The 18,257-nt window shown below is 61.8% G+C and overlaps 1 protein-coding gene across 5 annotated transcripts in view; it reads left to right on the top strand.

Moving 5' to 3' along the window:
* The window catches only part of RAB11FIP3 (RAB11 family interacting protein 3), a 103,488-nt gene extending 85,947 nt beyond the window's left edge, over positions 1-17,541 (top strand). For all 5 annotated transcript variants that reach the window (XM_070064197.1, XM_008252705.3, XM_070064196.1 and 2 more), the window contains 8 exons: positions 2,769-2,862; positions 3,495-3,598; positions 8,996-9,136; positions 14,457-14,538; positions 15,115-15,252; positions 15,347-15,502; positions 15,613-15,753; positions 15,823-17,541. In XM_070064197.1, coding sequence (XP_069920298.1) covers positions 2,769-2,862; positions 3,495-3,598; positions 8,996-9,136; positions 14,457-14,538; positions 15,115-15,252; positions 15,347-15,502; positions 15,613-15,753; positions 15,823-15,936 — 970 coding nt within the window. In that variant the 3' untranslated portion in view covers positions 15,937-17,541. The remainder of the gene's footprint in view (positions 1-2,768; positions 2,863-3,494; positions 3,599-8,995; positions 9,137-14,456; positions 14,539-15,114; positions 15,253-15,346; positions 15,503-15,612; positions 15,754-15,822) is intronic.
* The last annotated feature ends 716 nt before the right edge of the window (positions 17,542-18,257 follow it).

The following is an 18,257-nucleotide window of genomic DNA, read 5'->3' as shown; positions in this document are numbered from 1 at the left end:
TGAGCGTTGAGGGAGCCGTGAAAAGCTACCCCGTGTCGCTCTGGGGAGTCTGCTCTTCGCCTGCGCTGCTCCCGCCAGCCACGGGCTTCCTCTGTCTCAGCTGGGCTGCTCCCCTCAGGCTTCCGTACCCTTTGCTCCAGGCCATCGGGCTGTGTTCAGCCTGTCTTCCCCACAGGGTTGGGTCTTGTCTTCCTTCTTTTTGTCTCCATGTTTGTCTAGTACATCTTCCTGTAGCTTCCTGAGAAAAGTGATGACCAGGGATACATTTCTGAGATCTTGTTTTTGAACTTTCAGTTAGTATGGAATTCTAGGTTGTGAGTAATTTTTTAAAATTGGTATTTGTTAAAATTGTATTTATTTATTTGACAGGCAGAGACAGAAAGGTAGAAAAGTATATAGAGAGAATTTCCACCTGCTAGTTCACTCACCGAACCCACCTGTTCTCCTCATGGGTGGCAGGGCCCTGCCTCTCATTGGGAGACCGGGAGGAAGCCCTTGGCTTCTGGCTTTGGGCTGGCCCAGAGCTGGTCCATGTGGCCACCTGAGGAGTATAATCAGCAGATGAAAGATCTCTCTCACTAGTTCACTCCCCAAATGGCCACACTGGACTGGGCTGGGCCAGGCCAAAACCAGAAACCAGGATCTTCCTCCAGGTCTTCCACGTGGGTGCAGGGACCTGGACCACCCTCCACTGCTTTCCCAGCACATCAGCAGGGAGCTGGGTTGGGAGTGGAGCAGCTGGGACTTGAACCGGTGCTCACATGGCATGCTGGCGCTGTGGATGCAACACAGGGGGAAGAGAGGCTCAGCCAGCCAGGAGGCAGTCCAAGAACTCAGCAAGAACCGGAACCCAAAGACAGGGCAGACAGAGACTGTATGAGGGCAGGCACTGCACGCCTGGTTCTGTCAGGGTGCAGAGGCCCCTAGCACAGAGCTGCCATCAGGGAACAAAACCACAGACTGCGGGCTCTGCACTGCGGCACAGAGGGTGACGCCACTGCCTGCGATGCCGGCATCCCACATGGTGCTGGTTCATGTCCCCACTGCTCCTAATGCGGCTGGAAAAGCAGCAGACGGGTCCAGTGTTTGGAGAGTGCACCAGTGGATGGAAGATACTCTCTCTCTCTCTCTCTCTCTCTCTCTTTCTGTCTCTGTCTCTGTCTCTGTCTCTAACTCTGCCATTCAAGTGAATAAATAAATCTTTTTTTAAAAAAAGTATTTATTTTATTCATTTATTTTTTAAGATTCATTTATTTGGGCTGGCACCGCAGCTCACTAGGCTAATCCTCTGCCTGCGGCGCCGGCACACCGGGTTCTAGTCCCAGTTGGGGCGCTGGATTCTGTCCCGGTTGCTCCTCTTCCAGGCCAGCTCTCTGCTGTGGCCAGGGAGTGCAGTGGAGGATGGCCCAAGTGCTTGGGCCCCTGCACCCACATGGGAGACCAGGAGAAGCACCTGGCTTCGGATCAGCACGGTGCGCTGACCGTGGCGGCCATTTGGGGAGTGAACCAACGGAAGGAAGACCTTTCTCTCTGTCTCTTTCTCTCACTGTCTAACTCTGCCTGTCAAAAAAAAAAATATATTCACTTATTTGAAAGGCAGAGTTACAGAGAGGTAGATGCAGAGAGAGAGGGAGGGAGGTCTTCCATGTACTGGTTCACTCCCCAGATGGCTGCATTGGCTGAAGCCAGGCCAGTCTGAAGCCAAGAGCCAGGAGCTTCTTCTGGGTCTTCCATGTGGGTGCAGGGGCCCAAGGATCTGGGCCATCTTCTACTGCCTTCCCAGGCCATAGCAGAGAGCTGGATTGGGAGTGGAGCAGCCGGGACTCAAATTGGTGCCCATATGAGATGCCAGCACCGCAGACGGCAGTTTTGCCTGCTGTGCCACAATGCTGGTCCTAGAGTGTATTTTTTAGAGAAAGATGTACAAGCTAGCTGAGTACCTTCCACGAAGGGAAGTGAGCTTGTCGAGACAGCATGTGGATTTCAGTGTGGCGTCTTAGTGTTTGATTGGGTCTCACTCTGACCCCTGTCCAGCCTCAGCAACCTGCAGATCCCGTTCACAGGGGGTAGGACTCAGAGGAGCAAGTGCTCTGAGCATCACACGGTCGGCTCGGTTCAGTCCCGGGAGTCCCAGGGTGGAAAGGCGTCCACACATGGGCTTGCCTTGGGCGCAGGTCCTCCAAGAGCTTGAAGCATCCCGAGTCATTCAGGTTTGCTGTGAGTGTGACGCTCGTGAGGCACCCACAGCTGAGACTGCTCCTGCCCTGAGGCCACAGTGTGAGGCCAGGAGCTCACACAAGACCACAGGGTCAGGTGTGCTGTGTGCTAGGTTGGGTGCCCTGGAGCCGGCACCTTCCTGAGGCTGCTGGACCAGGCTCTGAGAACGCCCCCAGGGATACTGCCAGGGTGCAGGCTCTCCCTGACCCTCACCTGGTCTGCCACAGGGAGCGCGTGACATGCTTGAGGGGCCTCTGGGAAAGTCCTGCTCGTTTCCTGTAAGCTCAAGAAGGATGTCGTGTTCTATTGCGCTAGTACAAAGTGCCCTGGGCCCTGTGGCGGGCAGGGAAAGAGGCGGTGTTCTGTGAGCCGCGGAGAGCTCCAGGGGACTCTGTTCCCGGCCCTCTCCAGAGGAGACCCCACTGTTCAGATGGCCAAGAGGAGCCTCTCAAACAGAGGGCCTGGCCCAGGGCTGGGACTCGGGAATGCTTGTGTGTGAGGAACTTGCCATGTGCTTCCTCCTCTTCTCTGCTGCTCTTTCTTTCGCTCAGGTACCTGCACCAGTCAGGGGCCCTGACCATGGATGCCCTGGAGGACCCTCCCCTGGAGCCTGTGGAGGGCCCAGAGGAGGACATTGCCGACAAGGTACAGGCTGGAGGCCACAGAGAGCTGGCAGTGTGTCAGGCTGCAGTTGGCAGGGCCGCGGGGAGGGCCTTCTGGGGCACGGGCCTCGTCCTGGCCCCTGGGAGAACACGATCAGGACAGGTAGAGGGGGCACGAGCTGTTGGCCTTGGGATGACCTGAGTCAGGCCGAGGGCAGCAGGTTGATGCTGACAGATTTGTTTCCCAGGCCCATGGATCAGCATTGGGGAGGACACCGGCCTGTGGCGGGGGTGGGTACAGACATCAGCTTCTGGAAGGAACTGCCCTGACGGCGCGGGGTGGGGGCAGCTAAGGCATAGACACGTCTGTTGTTTGCATCCCTGGGCGCCAGGGCCTTTTCTCTAGGCTGTATCTGGCGAGACAAGGTCCCTGCCTTCCTGTCCCACGTCAGCATCAGAAGGCTGCCTGGGCTTCCCAGACCCAGGGCCCTGGAGGCGGCAGGTGCTCCACACTCCTCGTGCCCCACGGGCTGATGGGACAGCCGCAGCACGGTCTGCCAGCTGCGGCCTAGCTTGCTCCTGAGTCACGAAGTCCCTGGTGCTGCGTCCCGGGTGGTTTCCTCAGGGCCCTGCTGCCGCCGCCTCTGATTCTCAAGCTGCCCTCTGGTTTCCAAGGTGGTCTTCCTGGAGAGACGCGTGTCAGAGCTGGAGAAGGACACCGCAGCCACCGGGGAGCAGCACAGCCGGCTTCGGCAGGAGAACCTCCAGCTGGTGCACAGGTGAGCCAGGGGGCAGCCACGTCCGCAGCCTGTGCCTCCTGCACACCCCGTCTGCGCCCCCACCCCCGCCCCCACTGAATCCTCTGAACCTCGCCAAGCAGGGTCCCCTGCACCGGGAGCTGGAAGCACAGCTCCTGAGCCGCAGGTGAGCCGCCCTGTGGCCTCGGCCCTCCACGTGGCCCTGAACACACAGCGGAGAAAGCGAGGGCTGGGTCCTGCTCACCTGTGCCATGCCCAGAGATCTGACAGCTGCCAATGGGACCCACGCTCAGCTCCTCAGGCAGTCGGAGGGAGCACATTGAACCACAGCCCACCAATCTGGTGGCTGCTGCTGTACCCAGAGCCCTCTCTCAGCCCACTTCCCAGAGAACTGGGGAGTTCCCACTCGACAGGTGTCCCCTGCAGCCACCTGGCAGTCCCCGTCTCCCCAACTCTGACACCCTCCCGTCTCCCCGACTCTCACACTCCCTGTCTCCCCGTCTCCCTGACTCTCACACTCCCCGTCTCCCCATCTCCCTGTCTCCCCGTCTCCCCCGTCTCTCACACCCCCCGTCTCTCCGTCTCCCCGTCTCCCCGACTGTCACACTCCCTGTCTCCCCGTCTCCCTGACTCTCACACTCCCCGTCTCCCCGTCTCCCCGTCTCCCCGACTCTTAAACCCCCCGTCTCCCCGTCTCCCTGACTCTCACACTCCCCGTCTCCCTGACTCTCACACTCCCCGTCTCCCTGTCTCCCCATCTCCCCATCTCCCCATCTCCCTGTCTCCCCGTCTCCCCCGTCTCTCACACCCCCTGTCTCCCCATCTCCCCGTCTCCCCATCTCTCACACTCCCTGTCTCCCCGTCTCTCACACCCCCATCTCCCCCGTCTCTGACACCCCCTGTCTCCCCGTCTCCCCGTCTCCCCCGTCTCTCACACCCCCTGTCTCCCCGTCTCCCCCGTCTCTCACACCCCCTGTCTCCCCATCTCCCTGTCTCCCCCATCTCTCACACCCCCTGTCTCCCCGTCTCCCCGTCTCTCACACTCCCACCCTCGCACTTGCCCTGGGCACTTGCTGCTGTCTGCGCGCTTTGCCCTACATGACCCGTTGCCCTCAGACTCACCCTGTGAGGCAGGTGCTGCTACTGGGTCTGTTCACAGAGAGGCCCTGGGCCTCAGAGACAGCTGGGCTGTGGCTGGGGTGAGGTCTGTGCCTGCAGAGCCCCCTACCCTCACAGAGCAGGGAGGTGACAGTGTCTCCTTAGGGCCTTGGCCCTCCCTTGAGCACATGGAAGTGCTTAGCCGCAGAGGAGTAGAATGAGTGGGAGCTGGACAGGGTGCCGGGACTCCTGCGTGCTGGGGTGGCAGCTGGACAGGGTGCCGGGACTCCTGCGTGCTGGGGTGGCAGCTGGACAGGGTGCCGGGACTCCTGCGTGCTGGGCTGGCAGCTGCCGACTCCTCTCAGGCCAGGTGCAAAGGCACCACCTTCCGGTGCTGTCACGTTTCTTGTGTTGATGCAGGTGAGCTTGGCAGGGGGAGTGGGCCCTCCAGGTGGTGTCCACATGGAGCTGGGTGCTGTGGGGGCGGAGGCAGTGGGGACACCTGAGAGGCACATGTGGAATCCACAGGAGAGGTTCTTTCCTCTGAACCTCTGTCTTGCCAGGCTGCCTGGGCCTCTCTGGCTCCGACAGGTACTGTCGTGGCCTCAGGCAAGGGCTCTTTACCTCCGAGCTTCAGTTTCCTTGTGCCTGCCCTGAGGAAGTGACCCGGGCTCTGAGCAGCCCGGACAGCAGCCCGCATGCGCCTGTGTTGGCAGTAGTGCCATCACCGTCACCAGGTGCTGAGCCGCACGACGCCTGACTCGCTCCGGTGCTCATACCCTGCGTTATCAGGTCAGGCCGCCCTCTGAGCCCTGGGGGTGCAGTGCCTCAAGTGAGAGGCAGAAACAGCACCTCCCTTTAGCAAAGTCAAACAGACTTCCCGTGGAGTGGGCCTGCGGTCCAGGATTCCCTGCTCAGTTGAGGCACCTGCCTCCAGCCCTGGCCGCAGAGCCAGGGGAGGGCCGGGCCATGTTGATGGAAGGCTTTGGGCCACGCTTGCCTTCCCAGGTGCGTTGGCAGAAGCTGGACCGGAGACAGAACAGCCAGCACTCGACCCCGGGCACTCTGAGTGGGGTGCTGGCCTCACAGGCAAGGGCTTAGCCCGCTGGGTGCATTTCCACAGGTGGTCGTTTCTCCAGGTGGTGTGAGGTTTCGTTTTCCCTCTTTGGAAGTCCACACTTGGTGCCTCCCCCCGCTGCCGCCCCAGCCCCAGTTTCGGGGGTCCTGAGTGGTGCTCACCTCCCTCCTGCACAGCAGTGCCGCGCAGCCTCCTTGAGTTAGCTGCGTCTGCGGACCGCACGCCCGCTCTGCGGAGCTGCGAGCAGCCTGCTGCTCCAGCGGCCTGGGGTGGGCTGCCCACACGCCTTCTCGGGTTTGCTCTCATTTCCGGATCCCAGGCCGTCTGTCTTGTTCGCTTGCTGAGAGGAGGCCCCCGATGGGTGCCTGCAAAGAGGTGCGTCTTCCCTTCCCTGCCCCCCCTCCAGTCGGGGTTCAGCTGAGTATAAGATGATGTTGCGTCAGCTGGCACACGGGCTCCGGCTGCCCCCGTGTGTGTTTCTTGCCTGGGATGTTTTCATGAGGCCTTTGTTGTTTTCTGTGTGGTTTACTCAGTTTCCAGCCTTGAAACCTTCAGCTTCAGAAAGATTTCTAGAATTCTATTTCTTAAAAAATTTTACTTATTTGAAAGGCTCAGAGACAGAGATCTCCCACCTGCTGGGTCATTCCTCAAATACCCCTAACAGCCGGGCTGGGCCAGGCCGAAGCCAGGAGCTGGGAAATCAATCCAGGTCTGCCCCACGTGTGCCAGGGCCCAAGTGCTGGAACCCTCACTGCGGGAGTGCAGCTTGGACTCAAACCCAGGCCTTCCACACGGGCTGTGGGGGCCCAGGTGGCGAGCCTGCCCCTGGGGGTAGACTAAGCCCAGACCTACCCCTAGGGGAGCCCTGAGCCCCATGCCTGCCCCTGGGGGTAAACTGAGCCCATGCCTGCCCCTGGGGGTAGACTGAGCCCATGCCTGCCCCTAGGGGTAGACTGAGCCCATGCCTGCCCCTGGGGTAGACACTGAGCCCATGCCTGCCCCTGGGGGTAGACACTGAGCCCATGCCTGCCCCTGGGGGAGCCCTGAGCCCCATGCCTGCCCCTGGGGGTAGACACTGAGCCCATGCCTGCCCCTGGGGGTTAGCCCTGAGCCCCATGCCTGCCCCTGGGGGTAGACACTGAGCCCCATGCCTGCCCTTGGGGGGTAGCCCTGAGCCCCATGCCTGCCCCTGGGGGTAGACACTGAGCCCATGCCTGCCCCTGGGGGTTAGCCCTGAGCCCATGCCTGCCCTTGGGGGGTAGCCCTGAGCCCCATGCCTGCCCCTGGGGGTAGACACTGAGCCCCATGCCTGCCCCTGGTGGGTAGACTGAGCCCATGCCTGCCCCTGGGGGTAGACACTGAGCCCCATGCCTTCCCCTGGGGGAGCCCTGAGCCCCATGCTTGCCCCTGGGGGTAGACACTGAGCCCCATGCTTGCCCCTGGGGGTAGACACTGAGCCCCATGCCTTCCCCTGGGGGTAGCCCTGAGCCCCATGCTTGCCCCTGGGGGTAGACACTGAGCCCCATGCCTTCCCCTGGGGGAGCCCTGAGCCCATGCTTGCCGCTGAGGGGTAGCCCTGAGCCCCATGCCTGCCCCTGGGGGGTAACCCCTGAGCCCCATGCCTGCCGCTGAGGGGTAGACACTGAGCCCATGCCTGCCCCTGAGCCCCATGCCTGCCCCTGGGGGGTAACCCCTGAGCCCATGCCTGCCCCTGAGCCCCATGCCTGCCCCTGTGGGGTAACCCCTGAGCCCATGCCTGCCCCTGGGGGTAGACACTGAGCCCCATGCCTTCCCCTGGGGGAGCCCTGAGCCCCATGCCTGCTGCTGAGGGGTAGCCCTGAGCCCCATGCCTGCCCCTGTGGGTAGACACTGAGCCCCATGCCTGCCCCTGTGGGTAGACACTGAGCCCATGCCTGCCCCTTTGGGTAGACACTGAGCCCATGCCTGCCCCTGGGGGTAGACACTGAGCCCATGCCTGCCCCTGGGGGTAGACACTGAGCCCCATGCCTGCCCCTGGGGGGTAACCCCTGAGCCCCATGCCTGCCCCTGGGGGGTAACCCCGGACCCCATGCCTGCCGCTGGGGTCAGTTGTTTCCAGCCTCTCCTGTGCCTGATCTGCCTTCTCTGAAGCCCTGGGCGTTTTCTCTCGTTTTGTTTATTTTCCTTTTCCAGCTTTGTCTTTGTGCCCTTTCGTCTCCCTGTATGTCCTCATTTTTCTCCTTCAACTCCTTCTATTGAAATTTTAAGTTTTTCTTCCCATAGTTTTAGTTGCTGATGGTTTCTGTTACCTGTCCTCTGTCACAGCTGCTTGCATCTCAGGGGTGTGGGACGTCAGCCCTCTGACGTCCACGTCAGGGCCTCCCCCCTGCTGTCTCCACGTGGAGAGTTTTCTCAGAGTCCTGTCTTTGCTTGCCTTGCGCTTTGTGGCACAGACCTTCCTGCGGCATCTGGTAGCCGTTGCCATCCGTTCGCTCTCTGTGCGGAGAAGGCAAGTTCTGTGTCCAGAGCAGGGCTTGGGGCAGGGCTGTACTGCGTCCCTGGGCGGGGCCTGCAGCCTTTCTCTCGGGGATGACCGGTCCCTGTCTCCTGCCGGTGGTCCGCGGGGGTCTAGGAGAGGGCTCCTGGTCCCTTTCCTGTGTTCTCCCTGACACCTGTGTGGCCTGGAAAGGGCCGGGCTGTAGCCCAGGTTCCTGCTTAGCTGTCCCCTCCCCACAACACCTGGGGCTCCAGTGTGCCTGGCAGCCAGCGCTGGACCGGTCCTGGGTGTAGTGTGCTGTGGCCTCACGCACACCCTCGGGAGACAACCCTGGGCTGATTGTGCTGCCCCAGTCTCAGTCATGGCTGATAGGAGCTGACAGTCTCCACAGTCAGGTTGGACATGCGCTCTCTGCCTCCCAGAGACCCTGAGCCCGGCTGGTTGTGCGTAGTGGCTGTGGGCCGAGCAGCTGTGGACAGGCACTGGTGAGCGAAGGCCTCTGTGTGCACTCCTGTCCACAGGCCTCAAGCAGGCAGGGTCAGGTGGGCAGGGGTGCACGAGGGCAAGTCCTGCCACCCCAGACGCCCCCAGTTGGTAGGGGCTGGGGGCCATTGGAGGGGCATCCCCCTCCTGCCCCTTCCTTCGGGGGGCACAGGCTCTCCAGGTCCTGGATCAGCGTCCAGATGCTGCAGGAGAAAGGCAGGCCTCCACAGCTGGGGCCACAGGCCTTGGAGCCCTGCTCATGCGCTGTGCTCTGCCCTGACAGAGCCAACGCCCTGGAGGAGCAGCTGAAGGAGCAGGAGCTGCGAGCCTGCGAGACGGTCCTGGGGGAGGCCCGGCGGCAGAAGGAGCTGCTGTGCAGGCTGGAGCGAGAGAAGAGCATCGAGATCGAGAACCTGCAGGCCAGGTAGGCCGGGCCGGCGGCAGTGTGCAGGGGTGAAGCGCTCTCAGAAAAGCAAGACGCAGTGAGGAAAGGCCGGCGGCAGTGTGCAGGGGTGAAGTGCTCTCAGAAAAGCAAGACGCAGTGAGGAAAGGCCGGCGGCAGTGTGCAGGGGTGAAGCGCTCTCAGAAAAGCAAGACGCAGCGAGGAAAGGCCGGCGGCAGTGTGCAGGGGTGAAGTGCTCTCAGAAAAGCAAGACGCAGCGAGGAAAGGCCGGCGGCAGTGTGCAGGGGTGAAGCGCTCTCAGAAAAGCAAGACGCAGTGAGGAAAGGCCGGCGGCAGTGTGCAGGGGTGAAGTGCTCTCAGAAAAGCAAGACGCAGCGAGGAAAGGCCGGCGGCAGTGTGCAGGGGTGAAGCGCTCTCAGAAAAGCAAGACGCAGCGAGGAAAGGCCGGCGGCAGTGTGCAGGGGTGAAGTGCTCTCAGAAAAGCAAGACGCAGCGAGGAAAGGCCGGCGGCAGTGTGCAGGGGTGAAGTGCTCTCAGAAAAGCAAGACGCAGTGGGGAAAGGCCGGCGGCAGTGTGCGGGGGTGAAGCGCTCTCAGAAAAGCAAGACGCAGTGGGGAAAGGCCGGCGGCCCCGCTGCCCACACCGGCCCTGTGCAGCGGCCCCAGGCGGGGAAGCCGTTTCTTTAAGGCTATTTCATAGTTGGGGAAAAAAGATTTATTTACTTAGTATTTCTAAAGATTTATTTATTTGAAAGGCAGAGTTACGGGGGCGGGGAATCTCTCATCTGCTAATTCCCTCCCCAAATGGCCTCAACAGCTGGAGCTGAGCCAGTCCAAAGCAAGGAGCCAGGAGCCTCTTCCTGGTCTCCCACATGGGTGCAGCGCCCAAGGACTTGGGTCGTCTTCGGCTGCTTTCCGAGGCCACAGCAGAGAGCTGGATCGGAAGTGGAGCAGCCGGGACTGGGATCAGCCTACCTGCTGCACCACAACGCTCACCTCGTATTTACTTACTGGAAAGACAGAGTGACAGAGAACGGGGTGGGAAGGAGAGGTCTTCCGTCTGCTAGTTCACTCCCCAAGTGGCCACATGGCTAGAGCTGGGCCAGGCTGAAACCAGCAGCCTGGAACCCATTCAGGTGTCTCCGGTGGGTGGCAGGGGCCCATGTGCCTGGGCCATCATCTTCTGCCCTCCCGACACACCGGCGGGGAGCTGGTCCAGAAGCCGAGCATCTGGGACTGGGAGCTGGCGCTCTGATGCGGCTGCGGTGTTGCAGGTGGCTGCTCAACCTGCCCCGCAGCACTGGCCCGCGTGCGCTCTCACCTGAGCCGTACTGCCTGTGGGGTTTAGAGGCTGCCATTTGAGAGAGCTGATGAAAGGGCAGGCTCGTGGGCTGTGTCTCACCAGGTCCTGAAGCTCGGAAGAGCTCCTGGGCATCTTCACAAGTGGGGCCAGGCGGGGGCTGCACACAGGAGCTGCTTCAGGTCTCCTTGCTTGCCGGCAGTGGGCACCATCTCCTGGCACTCACGGGGCCACGGGGCCCAGGACAGTGTCTTCCTTGGCCTTGGCACAGTGCGGTTGAGTGGGTTCAGCACGGAGCTGGCTTCTTGTCAGAGCGTTTTCTCTGGGACTCCCGCCATCGCCCTGGGGCTGTGGGGTGGGGCCGGGTGAGACACCTACCTCCCTTGCTTGCCCTGGCATGGAGGGGCAGGCACGGGAGGGATGGGATGGGTTCTCTCGAGGCCCTCTGGTGTCGCCAGCTTTTCTGATGACTTCCTGAAAGCCCTCCGCACCCAGTCGCCTCCCTGTGTCCTGCGCCCTCTTGGCCCCACAGCTTGCTGGGGTGTTCCTGGGGGCCGCATGGGCCCTGAGAAGCCCATGTGGTGAAGATCCGCTGGGTGCGGCCGTGCTGTTGCAGCCCACCGCCCCTCAGGAGGCCACGTCTGTGGATCCAGAGGCGGAGCGCTGCAGAGTGAGACAGAAGGCCTGGGAGGCTGGTGCCTCAGGGACGGGAGGGGCATGGTTGTCAGCCCCCAGGCTGTGTCGGTCACAGTGGCAGGGCTGAGTCAGCCCAGGAAAAGCTGAGCACTTCTGGGGAGGGCCCAGGGACCCTCAGGGGCAGGTTCCTGAGAGCTGGGGCTGTGGCCTGCTTATGCCCTCAGTGTCAGCGGCCGTGCCCCCGTCTCACGGGAGTCCACTGGCGTGTGATGCTGTCTGTGGTGTGTGAGCCAAGGAAGCCTTCACATAAAGCCGTGTACTGCCCCACATCCCTCCAGAAGGTGTGGGTGAAAGTCCCCAGTCCTGCCCGTGCTGGGAAGAGGGAAGGTGGGAGGACGGCCTCCGCTGTTGGGGCAGCGCAGTGCCTGTGCGGCTGGAGCCCAGTGCCCGTCAGGTGTGAGGGAGACCAGGAGCCGAGCGCCAGGCAGGGAGAAGGAGGGGAGAGATGGCCCAAGTCCCAGGAGGGAGTGTTGCTGGGCTGTGGGAGAGCAAGGCCAGCTTTGTATTTTCTTCTCTGCTCATAAGTTGTTTGAAATTCATAGAACTGGGACAGCGCTGTGGTGTAGTGGGTAAAGCTGCCACCAGCAGTGCCAGCATCCCATAAGGATGCCAGTTTGTGTCCGGCGGCTCCACTTCCCATCCAGCTCTCTGCTATGGCCTAAGGAAAACAGTAGAAGTTGGCCCCAGTCCTTGGGCTTCTGAACCCGCGTGCGAGACCTGGAAGAAGCTCCTGGCTCCTGGCTTCAGAGTGGCCCAACTTCAGCTGTTGTGGCCATTTGGGGAATGAACCAGCAGATGGAAGATTTCTCTCTCTCTCTCTGCTTCTACCTCTGTAACTCTGCCTTTCAAATAATTTTTTTTTAAGATTTATTTATTTATTTGAAAGTAAGAATTACACACAGAGGAGAGGCAGAGAAAGGTCTTCCATCCGATGGTTCACTCCCCAATTGGCCACAACAGCCGGAGCTGCGCCAATCCAAAGCCAGGAGCCAGGAGCTTCTTCCGGGACTCCCACATGGATGGCAGCACGTGGACCATCTTCCACTGCTTTTCCTAGGTGCATGAGCAGGGAGCTGGATTGGAAGTGGAGCAGCTGAGACTTGAACCATTGCCAATATGGGATGCCAGCGTCAGAGTTGGCTTTACCCGCCACACCACAGAGCTGCCTCAACACAATTTGTTTTTCTAGTTGTTTTAAGGGAAAATAACTGGGTAGAGGTGCCTGGATTCTTGAGTTGGAGAGAGAACTGATGAGCCTACTGTGCCCCATTCCTAGCAGGACAGGAGAGAGATTAACAGGCACAGCCGAGCCACATCCCCAAAGCCCCCTGCCCAGCAGTCGGACAGCCCAGAAATACCAGCATCTGCACTTCTCAGGCTCGGAACCAGGCGGCGGCAGCCAGCTGAGGAAGGCTGGTTAGGATGAGGCGCAGACAGGAGGCCTGCTGCCCACACACAGCGGGACTCGTGCTCCCCCGCCCTGAAGAGGGCAGCCACACACAGGAGAGTGGGCACAGCCCAGCCCCCTTGTCCGGCTGACGGCACATCCGGGCTCGAGAGCTCTGACAAGTGCTGGAGACACTTTGTTCCAGGGTGCAGGGGCGCTCGGCTGGCAGGCCTGCAGAGCAGCAACGGTCCCTGCTGGGTGGAGAGCCCTGCACCCCCCACGCTGGCAGGGCTTCCCCTCTCACATGCGCCCTGTGGGCAAGCTGGGCTGGGTTGGAGGGGCTGGTGGGGTGTGCAGCACAGACTAGCAGAATCTGTCTGAGGGACGTGAGCCCCAGGGACGCCGGGCAACCGAAAGGACTCCAGTCCGGAGCGGGGGCGGTTTGAGCAGTGAACCAGTAATGACCCCACCGGACAGACCCAGAGCAGGTCCTGACTGCCTCAGTCCACAGTGGTCAGCAGCAGTGACCGACACACATGGTGGTGGCTGACACACATGGTGGCTGATGACACACACGGCGGTGGCTGACACACATGGCAGTGACTGATGACACACAGTGGTGACAGACACGGCAGTGGCTGATGACACAGATGGCAGTGACTGACGACACAGCAGCAGCTGATGGACACACACGGCGATGACTGATGACACAGATGGCAGTGACTGACGACACAGCAGCAGCTGATGGACACACACGGCGATGACTGATGACACAGATGGCAGTGACACACACGGTAGTGATGGACGCACAGAGTGGTGACTGACAGAAGTGGTGACTGATACGCACGGTGGGGACAAGGTGCGAGTCTTTCTCACAGAGGACTCCAGTGCTGTCTGGGCACCCCAGGTAGGAGGGGGCTCTGAGACCTGCCTCTCCAGAGAGGGGCCGGGCTCAGGGACCAGGGGCCAACCTCCCGAGGACCTGTGGGCAGGTGGATCATGGCCTCCTGGGGGGACGCCTGGCATACACACCTTGGCCAGGGACCAGGTACCTGCCATGGTGTGATGAGGGGGCCCCTCACCTCCGTGGGCATCTTCCCAGGACCCACCACCCAGCCTGACCACGAGAAAGCCGCAGACAGACCCGACTCGAGGGCCCTTCTACAAAGCCCACCGCCAGGACTGCCCAGCACAGCCAAGGTTGTGAGAAGGTGGCAGCATGCAGGAGCCATGAGGGCCGAGGGCCGTGTGCTGTGTGCCATGTGGCCCCGGTGGTCCTGGCAGCGCTGAAAAGTGCAGAGTGGAGCTTGGTTAATAGTGTCCCAGGAGGGTTTTACGCGATGACAGATGTGACACAGTGATAACCAGTGACAGCTGAGAGGGAGCAGGGCGGCTCCAGGAGGACTCTGCACTCTATCTGTAACTGTAAACCTCAGATTATTCCAGAACCCAAACCTAAAAGCCATAGTGGGCGGTACTGTGGCTCACTTGGCTAATCCTCCACCTGTGGCGCTGGCACCCCAGGTTCTAGTTCCAGTCGGGGCACCAGATTCTGTCCCGGTTGCTCCTCTTCCAGGCCAGCTCTCTGCTTGGCCCGGGAAGGCAGTGGAGGATGGCCCAAGTGCTTGGGCCCTGAACCCCATGGGAGACCAGGAGGAAGCATCTGGCTCCTGGCTTCGGATCAGTGCGGTGCGCCGGCCATAGTGGCCATTTTGGGGGTGAACCAATGGAAGGAAGACCTTTCTCTGTCTCTCTGTCTCTCTCTCATCGTCTAACTCTGCCTGTCCAAAAAAAAAAAAAAAAAAAAAAGCCACAGTGGGTTATAGAAAACATTGGCCTAGAGCACTTGGGTGGCATAAGGACTCTGAAAACTTCTTGGGGTCTCCTTGAGATCCGGGGCCCTCGTGCCCCACGGAGGTGCGTCCCGGGGAGCAGGTCCCAGCCTTGCTCTCGCCCCAGGCTGCAGCAGCTGGATGAGGAGAACAGTGAGCTCCGGTCCTGCACGCCCTGTCTGAAGGCCAGCATCGAGCGCCTGGAGGAGGTGAGGCCAGGTGGGCCCGGCCTCAGCACCACACTTCACGCCAGGGGAGGAGAATGCGCGCGTCAGGGTCTGCGGGCAGGGAGACGACACTGCGCCTTGCTCAGGGCCCAGCTCGGGCCCAGGCTGCCCTTTGCTGGACACTGGGCCCCGCCAAGCCTCTGGCTCTCCCACGAGTCCAGGGGTCACTGCATTCACCAGGGGTCTGCATCCAGGAGGAAGGTCCTTGGAGGCAGAGGCAGCACCACGGGGCTCCCACCCCCCAGCCGTTCCCTGAGCGGTCCCCGTCCCTTCCTCGGCAGCGTCTAGGGAGCCTCCAGGATCGGAGGGTCCCCCACACCCCTTGAGTTTGGCTCCTGAGACCCAGAGGAGCCGGGCCGGCCTGGTCCACATGAACGTCCTTCCCACCCCACCCCCTTCTGAGAACAGCCCTGTGGCTCGTGCGTGTGCACCACAGCCACAGGCGCGTGGACGGCTCAGACAGCGCAGGGCCCCGCCCGTGACCGCGGGCTGGGACGTGGTTGGGGGACAGCCTGCGTGACGTGACAGGTGCCCATGGCAGGTGTTGCGTTCTTGCAGGAGAAGCGCAAGTTGCTGGATGAGATGGAAGAGTTGACTCTGCGGCTCAGGGAGGAGCAGGAGAAGAAGAGGAAGATGGGGGACAAGCTGAGCCACGAGAGGCACCAGTTCCGGAGGGACAAGGAGGCGACCCAGGAGGTGAGCAGGGCCCCGGGCGGCCTGCGCCCGTGCCCCTGGTGGGCACGGAGGTCGCGAGGCTGACGCAGCCCTGCCTCCCTGTGGCTGCCCGCAGCTGATCGAGGACCTGCGCAGGCAGCTGGAGCACCTGCAGCTCTTCAAGCTGGAGGCCGAGCAGCGGCGGGGCCGCAGCAGCAGCGCAGGCCTGCAGGAGTACAACACCCGCGCCCGCGAGAGCGAGCTGGAGCAGGAGGTCCGCAGGCTGAAGCAGGTGCGGCCCGCCCGCCCCGCCCCCGCCCCGCGGAGCTTCCGGAAGGCTGGGGGGGCAGTGGAGGTCCTCGGCCGGGCCCTGTCCGGGCGGTGACACCCGTGTCCCTGCAGGACAACCGCAGTCTGAAGGAGCAGAACGACGAGCTGAACGGGCAGATCATCACGCTGAGCATCCAGGGTGCCAAGAGCCTCTTCGCCACGTCCTTCTCCGAGTCCTTGGCCGCAGAGATCAGCTCCGTCTCCCGCGACGAGGTAGCGCATCCCGCCCTGGGCTCGTGCCCCGGTCCGCGTGCCGCCGGCTGACCCTTGCTCTCCCCACAGCTCATGGAAGCGATTCAGAAGCAGGAGGAGATCAACTTCCGCCTGCAGGACTACATCGACAGGATCATCGTGGCCATCATGGAGACCAACCCGTCCATCCTGGAGGTCAAGTAGGGGCAGGAAGGCCCAGCCTGCGCTGGAGCTGGGACCCCACCAGCACCCTGGAGTGGCCGCGTCGCACCATGGGGACTGAGACCAGCAAGTGCCATGGCCGTCCCAGCCCGGAGCACGCAGGGACCCCTCGTGCAGCTGGGCTGGGGCAAACAGGGCAGTGGGGGAGGGGGAGGCAGGCCAGCCCCCGGGACGGGAGCCTGCAGCAGGTGAGGGTGTGGCTGGGCTGCTGGCGGCTCTGTCCGCGGCGGCTCGCCTGAGAATGCTCCCGTTTCTGGCAGAGGGGTGTGGGGATGGTTTCTCGGGCTGCGGTGAGCCCCTCATGGCAGGCCCCTTCTCCCACTGTCCAACCCTGTGGGTAAGAAAGGAAGAAAACGGGTCCCCGCCCAAGGTGCTGCCACCCGCACCCGCCCCACAAGTGCCCTGATGCAGAGCCACCCAAGCTGGCCACTGCTGGCTGGCGTACGAACCCCTGCGTCCTCGAGTCAGGAGCGGTGGTGTGGGAAGGAAAGGCTGGCGCGGCCGGCACCTGTCGGGTCTGGCCAGGAGCCACAGGCCCCGCCACGCTCCCTCAGGCCGTCACCCGTCGGGTGTGGCCACTTGGGCTCAGCCTTGGCCCCAGGATCCTCCCGGCCACACAGCCATTTGAGTGGCCTGACCGTGGCCGCAGTAACTCTCGGGGGCTCTGACTGTCCTGGGGAGGGCCAGGCAGGAGCCCGTGGGGACCCTGTGCTCTGAAACCAGCGCCCGAGATTCCAGCTGGTGGAACTCACTCCCGGATGGGTGGATACCGCTGGCCCCTCTGGCTCGCTGGTGCAGGTGCTGCTTCTCCACGGATGCGGCCTCGCCCGGCCTCCTGAGTCCACGCTCTCTCCAGGCAAAGGCCACGTTTCCTAGGCCGAGTCCAGAGGTCGTGTTCTCCGGGCTCTCTGACTTAGAACGTTGTCGGGTGGGGAGGAAGCCGGGGCAGGCTCTCCAGGGACGTGTGAAGCGGAGGAGGCCCTGTTCCTGCTGCTGCTGCCGCTGCCTGGTGCCCGCATTACCCCGAGCAGCAGCGGCACCTGCCTGCCCGCCAGCCTCACGCCCAGGAGCTTGTGTGTGTTCCCGGGGAGGCCCCCGCTCGTGTGCACACGTGTGCTGCCCTGTGTCACTCCTTCCGCCCCAGTGTTGTACATTTCGGGGAAAGCCTTGGGTGTAAATCAGTGTAAACTTGGAGGAGAGATTTTTCTATCATGTAGAGTAGGTATTTTTTATAGATTGAAGGTTGACCAATTTTTTAATACTTTCAAGAGAGAAAACTATGTGTATACACATGAAAATATATATATATATGTATGTATATTATATAAATACTGGAGCCCTGCCTTTCTGTGCCAGGCCCCGGCCCTGATGACACGGGCTTGTGTCTGGGTTCTGCTGGCCGCTCGGCAGTGTGTCTGTAAATACAAACTGCCAGGAGACGCGGGCGAGCACAGAGCAAGCACAGCCTGCACCTGCGCCCACTCTACTGCGTGAAAAGTGGCTCCTCCTGCCTGGATGCAGGGCAGTGCCGGCCAGTGCAGCCTCACCGTCGGCCACCACAGATTAAAGCTGTTACTGTGCACCCGATGGCCGGCTCCTTCCTCTTCACAGTCTTTGGGGCAGGGTCGGGGGCCGGGGGACCTGGCCTAGCCTCCCTCAGAGTGGGCCATTGGTCATCCAGAGACCACAGACTCCCCCGGCTCTGCAGCTTGAGCAAGCCAAGCCCTTGGGAGGCCCCGGGACGACACCACTGTGGGTAGGGTCCAGATCCTGGAGCTCTGCCGAGGCGCCTCTAGACTGGGAGGAGAGGCCCCGCGTGTCCTCAGGGACGGCAGGGCAGTGGGAGAAAGCGTCCCTCAGGAGGGCCGTGCACACAGCACCAAGGCAGAGGCTCCAGAGGGGGTCAGGAAGCCCTGGGGGAGGGCAGGGATGAGGAGTGTGCTGCCACTGCGGTCACCGGGGAGGTACCAGGCCTGGCTGCGAGGGCTGCTCTCACCTAAAGGCCCTACAACATGCTTGGAAAGCTGGACTGGGGCTGGCCTTGTGGTGCGGTGGGCTAAGCCTGCGCCCGTGCAGGTCCCGGCTGTTCCTCTTCCGATCCAGCTGTCCGCTATGGCCTGAGGGTTTGGGCCCTGCTTCTGGGAGATCCAGAGGACGTCCTGGCTTCTGGCTTCAGATCGGCCCAGCTCTGGCTTTTGCAGCCACTTGGGGAGTGAACCAGCAGATGGAAGACCTTTCTCTCCCTCTCTCTCTGCCTCTCAGATAAATTTACAAACAAACAAAACAGCCTGGACTGGAACCAG

The sequence above is a fragment of the Oryctolagus cuniculus genome, chromosome 19 (genome assembly GCF_051225735.1).
Source record: "Oryctolagus cuniculus isolate XC-2025 breed Fujian yellow rabbit chromosome 19, ASM5122573v1, whole genome shotgun sequence".
Classification (NCBI taxonomy): Eukaryota; Metazoa; Chordata; class Mammalia; order Lagomorpha; family Leporidae; genus Oryctolagus; species Oryctolagus cuniculus.
This window is presented reverse-complemented; position numbering and strand designations above follow the sequence as displayed.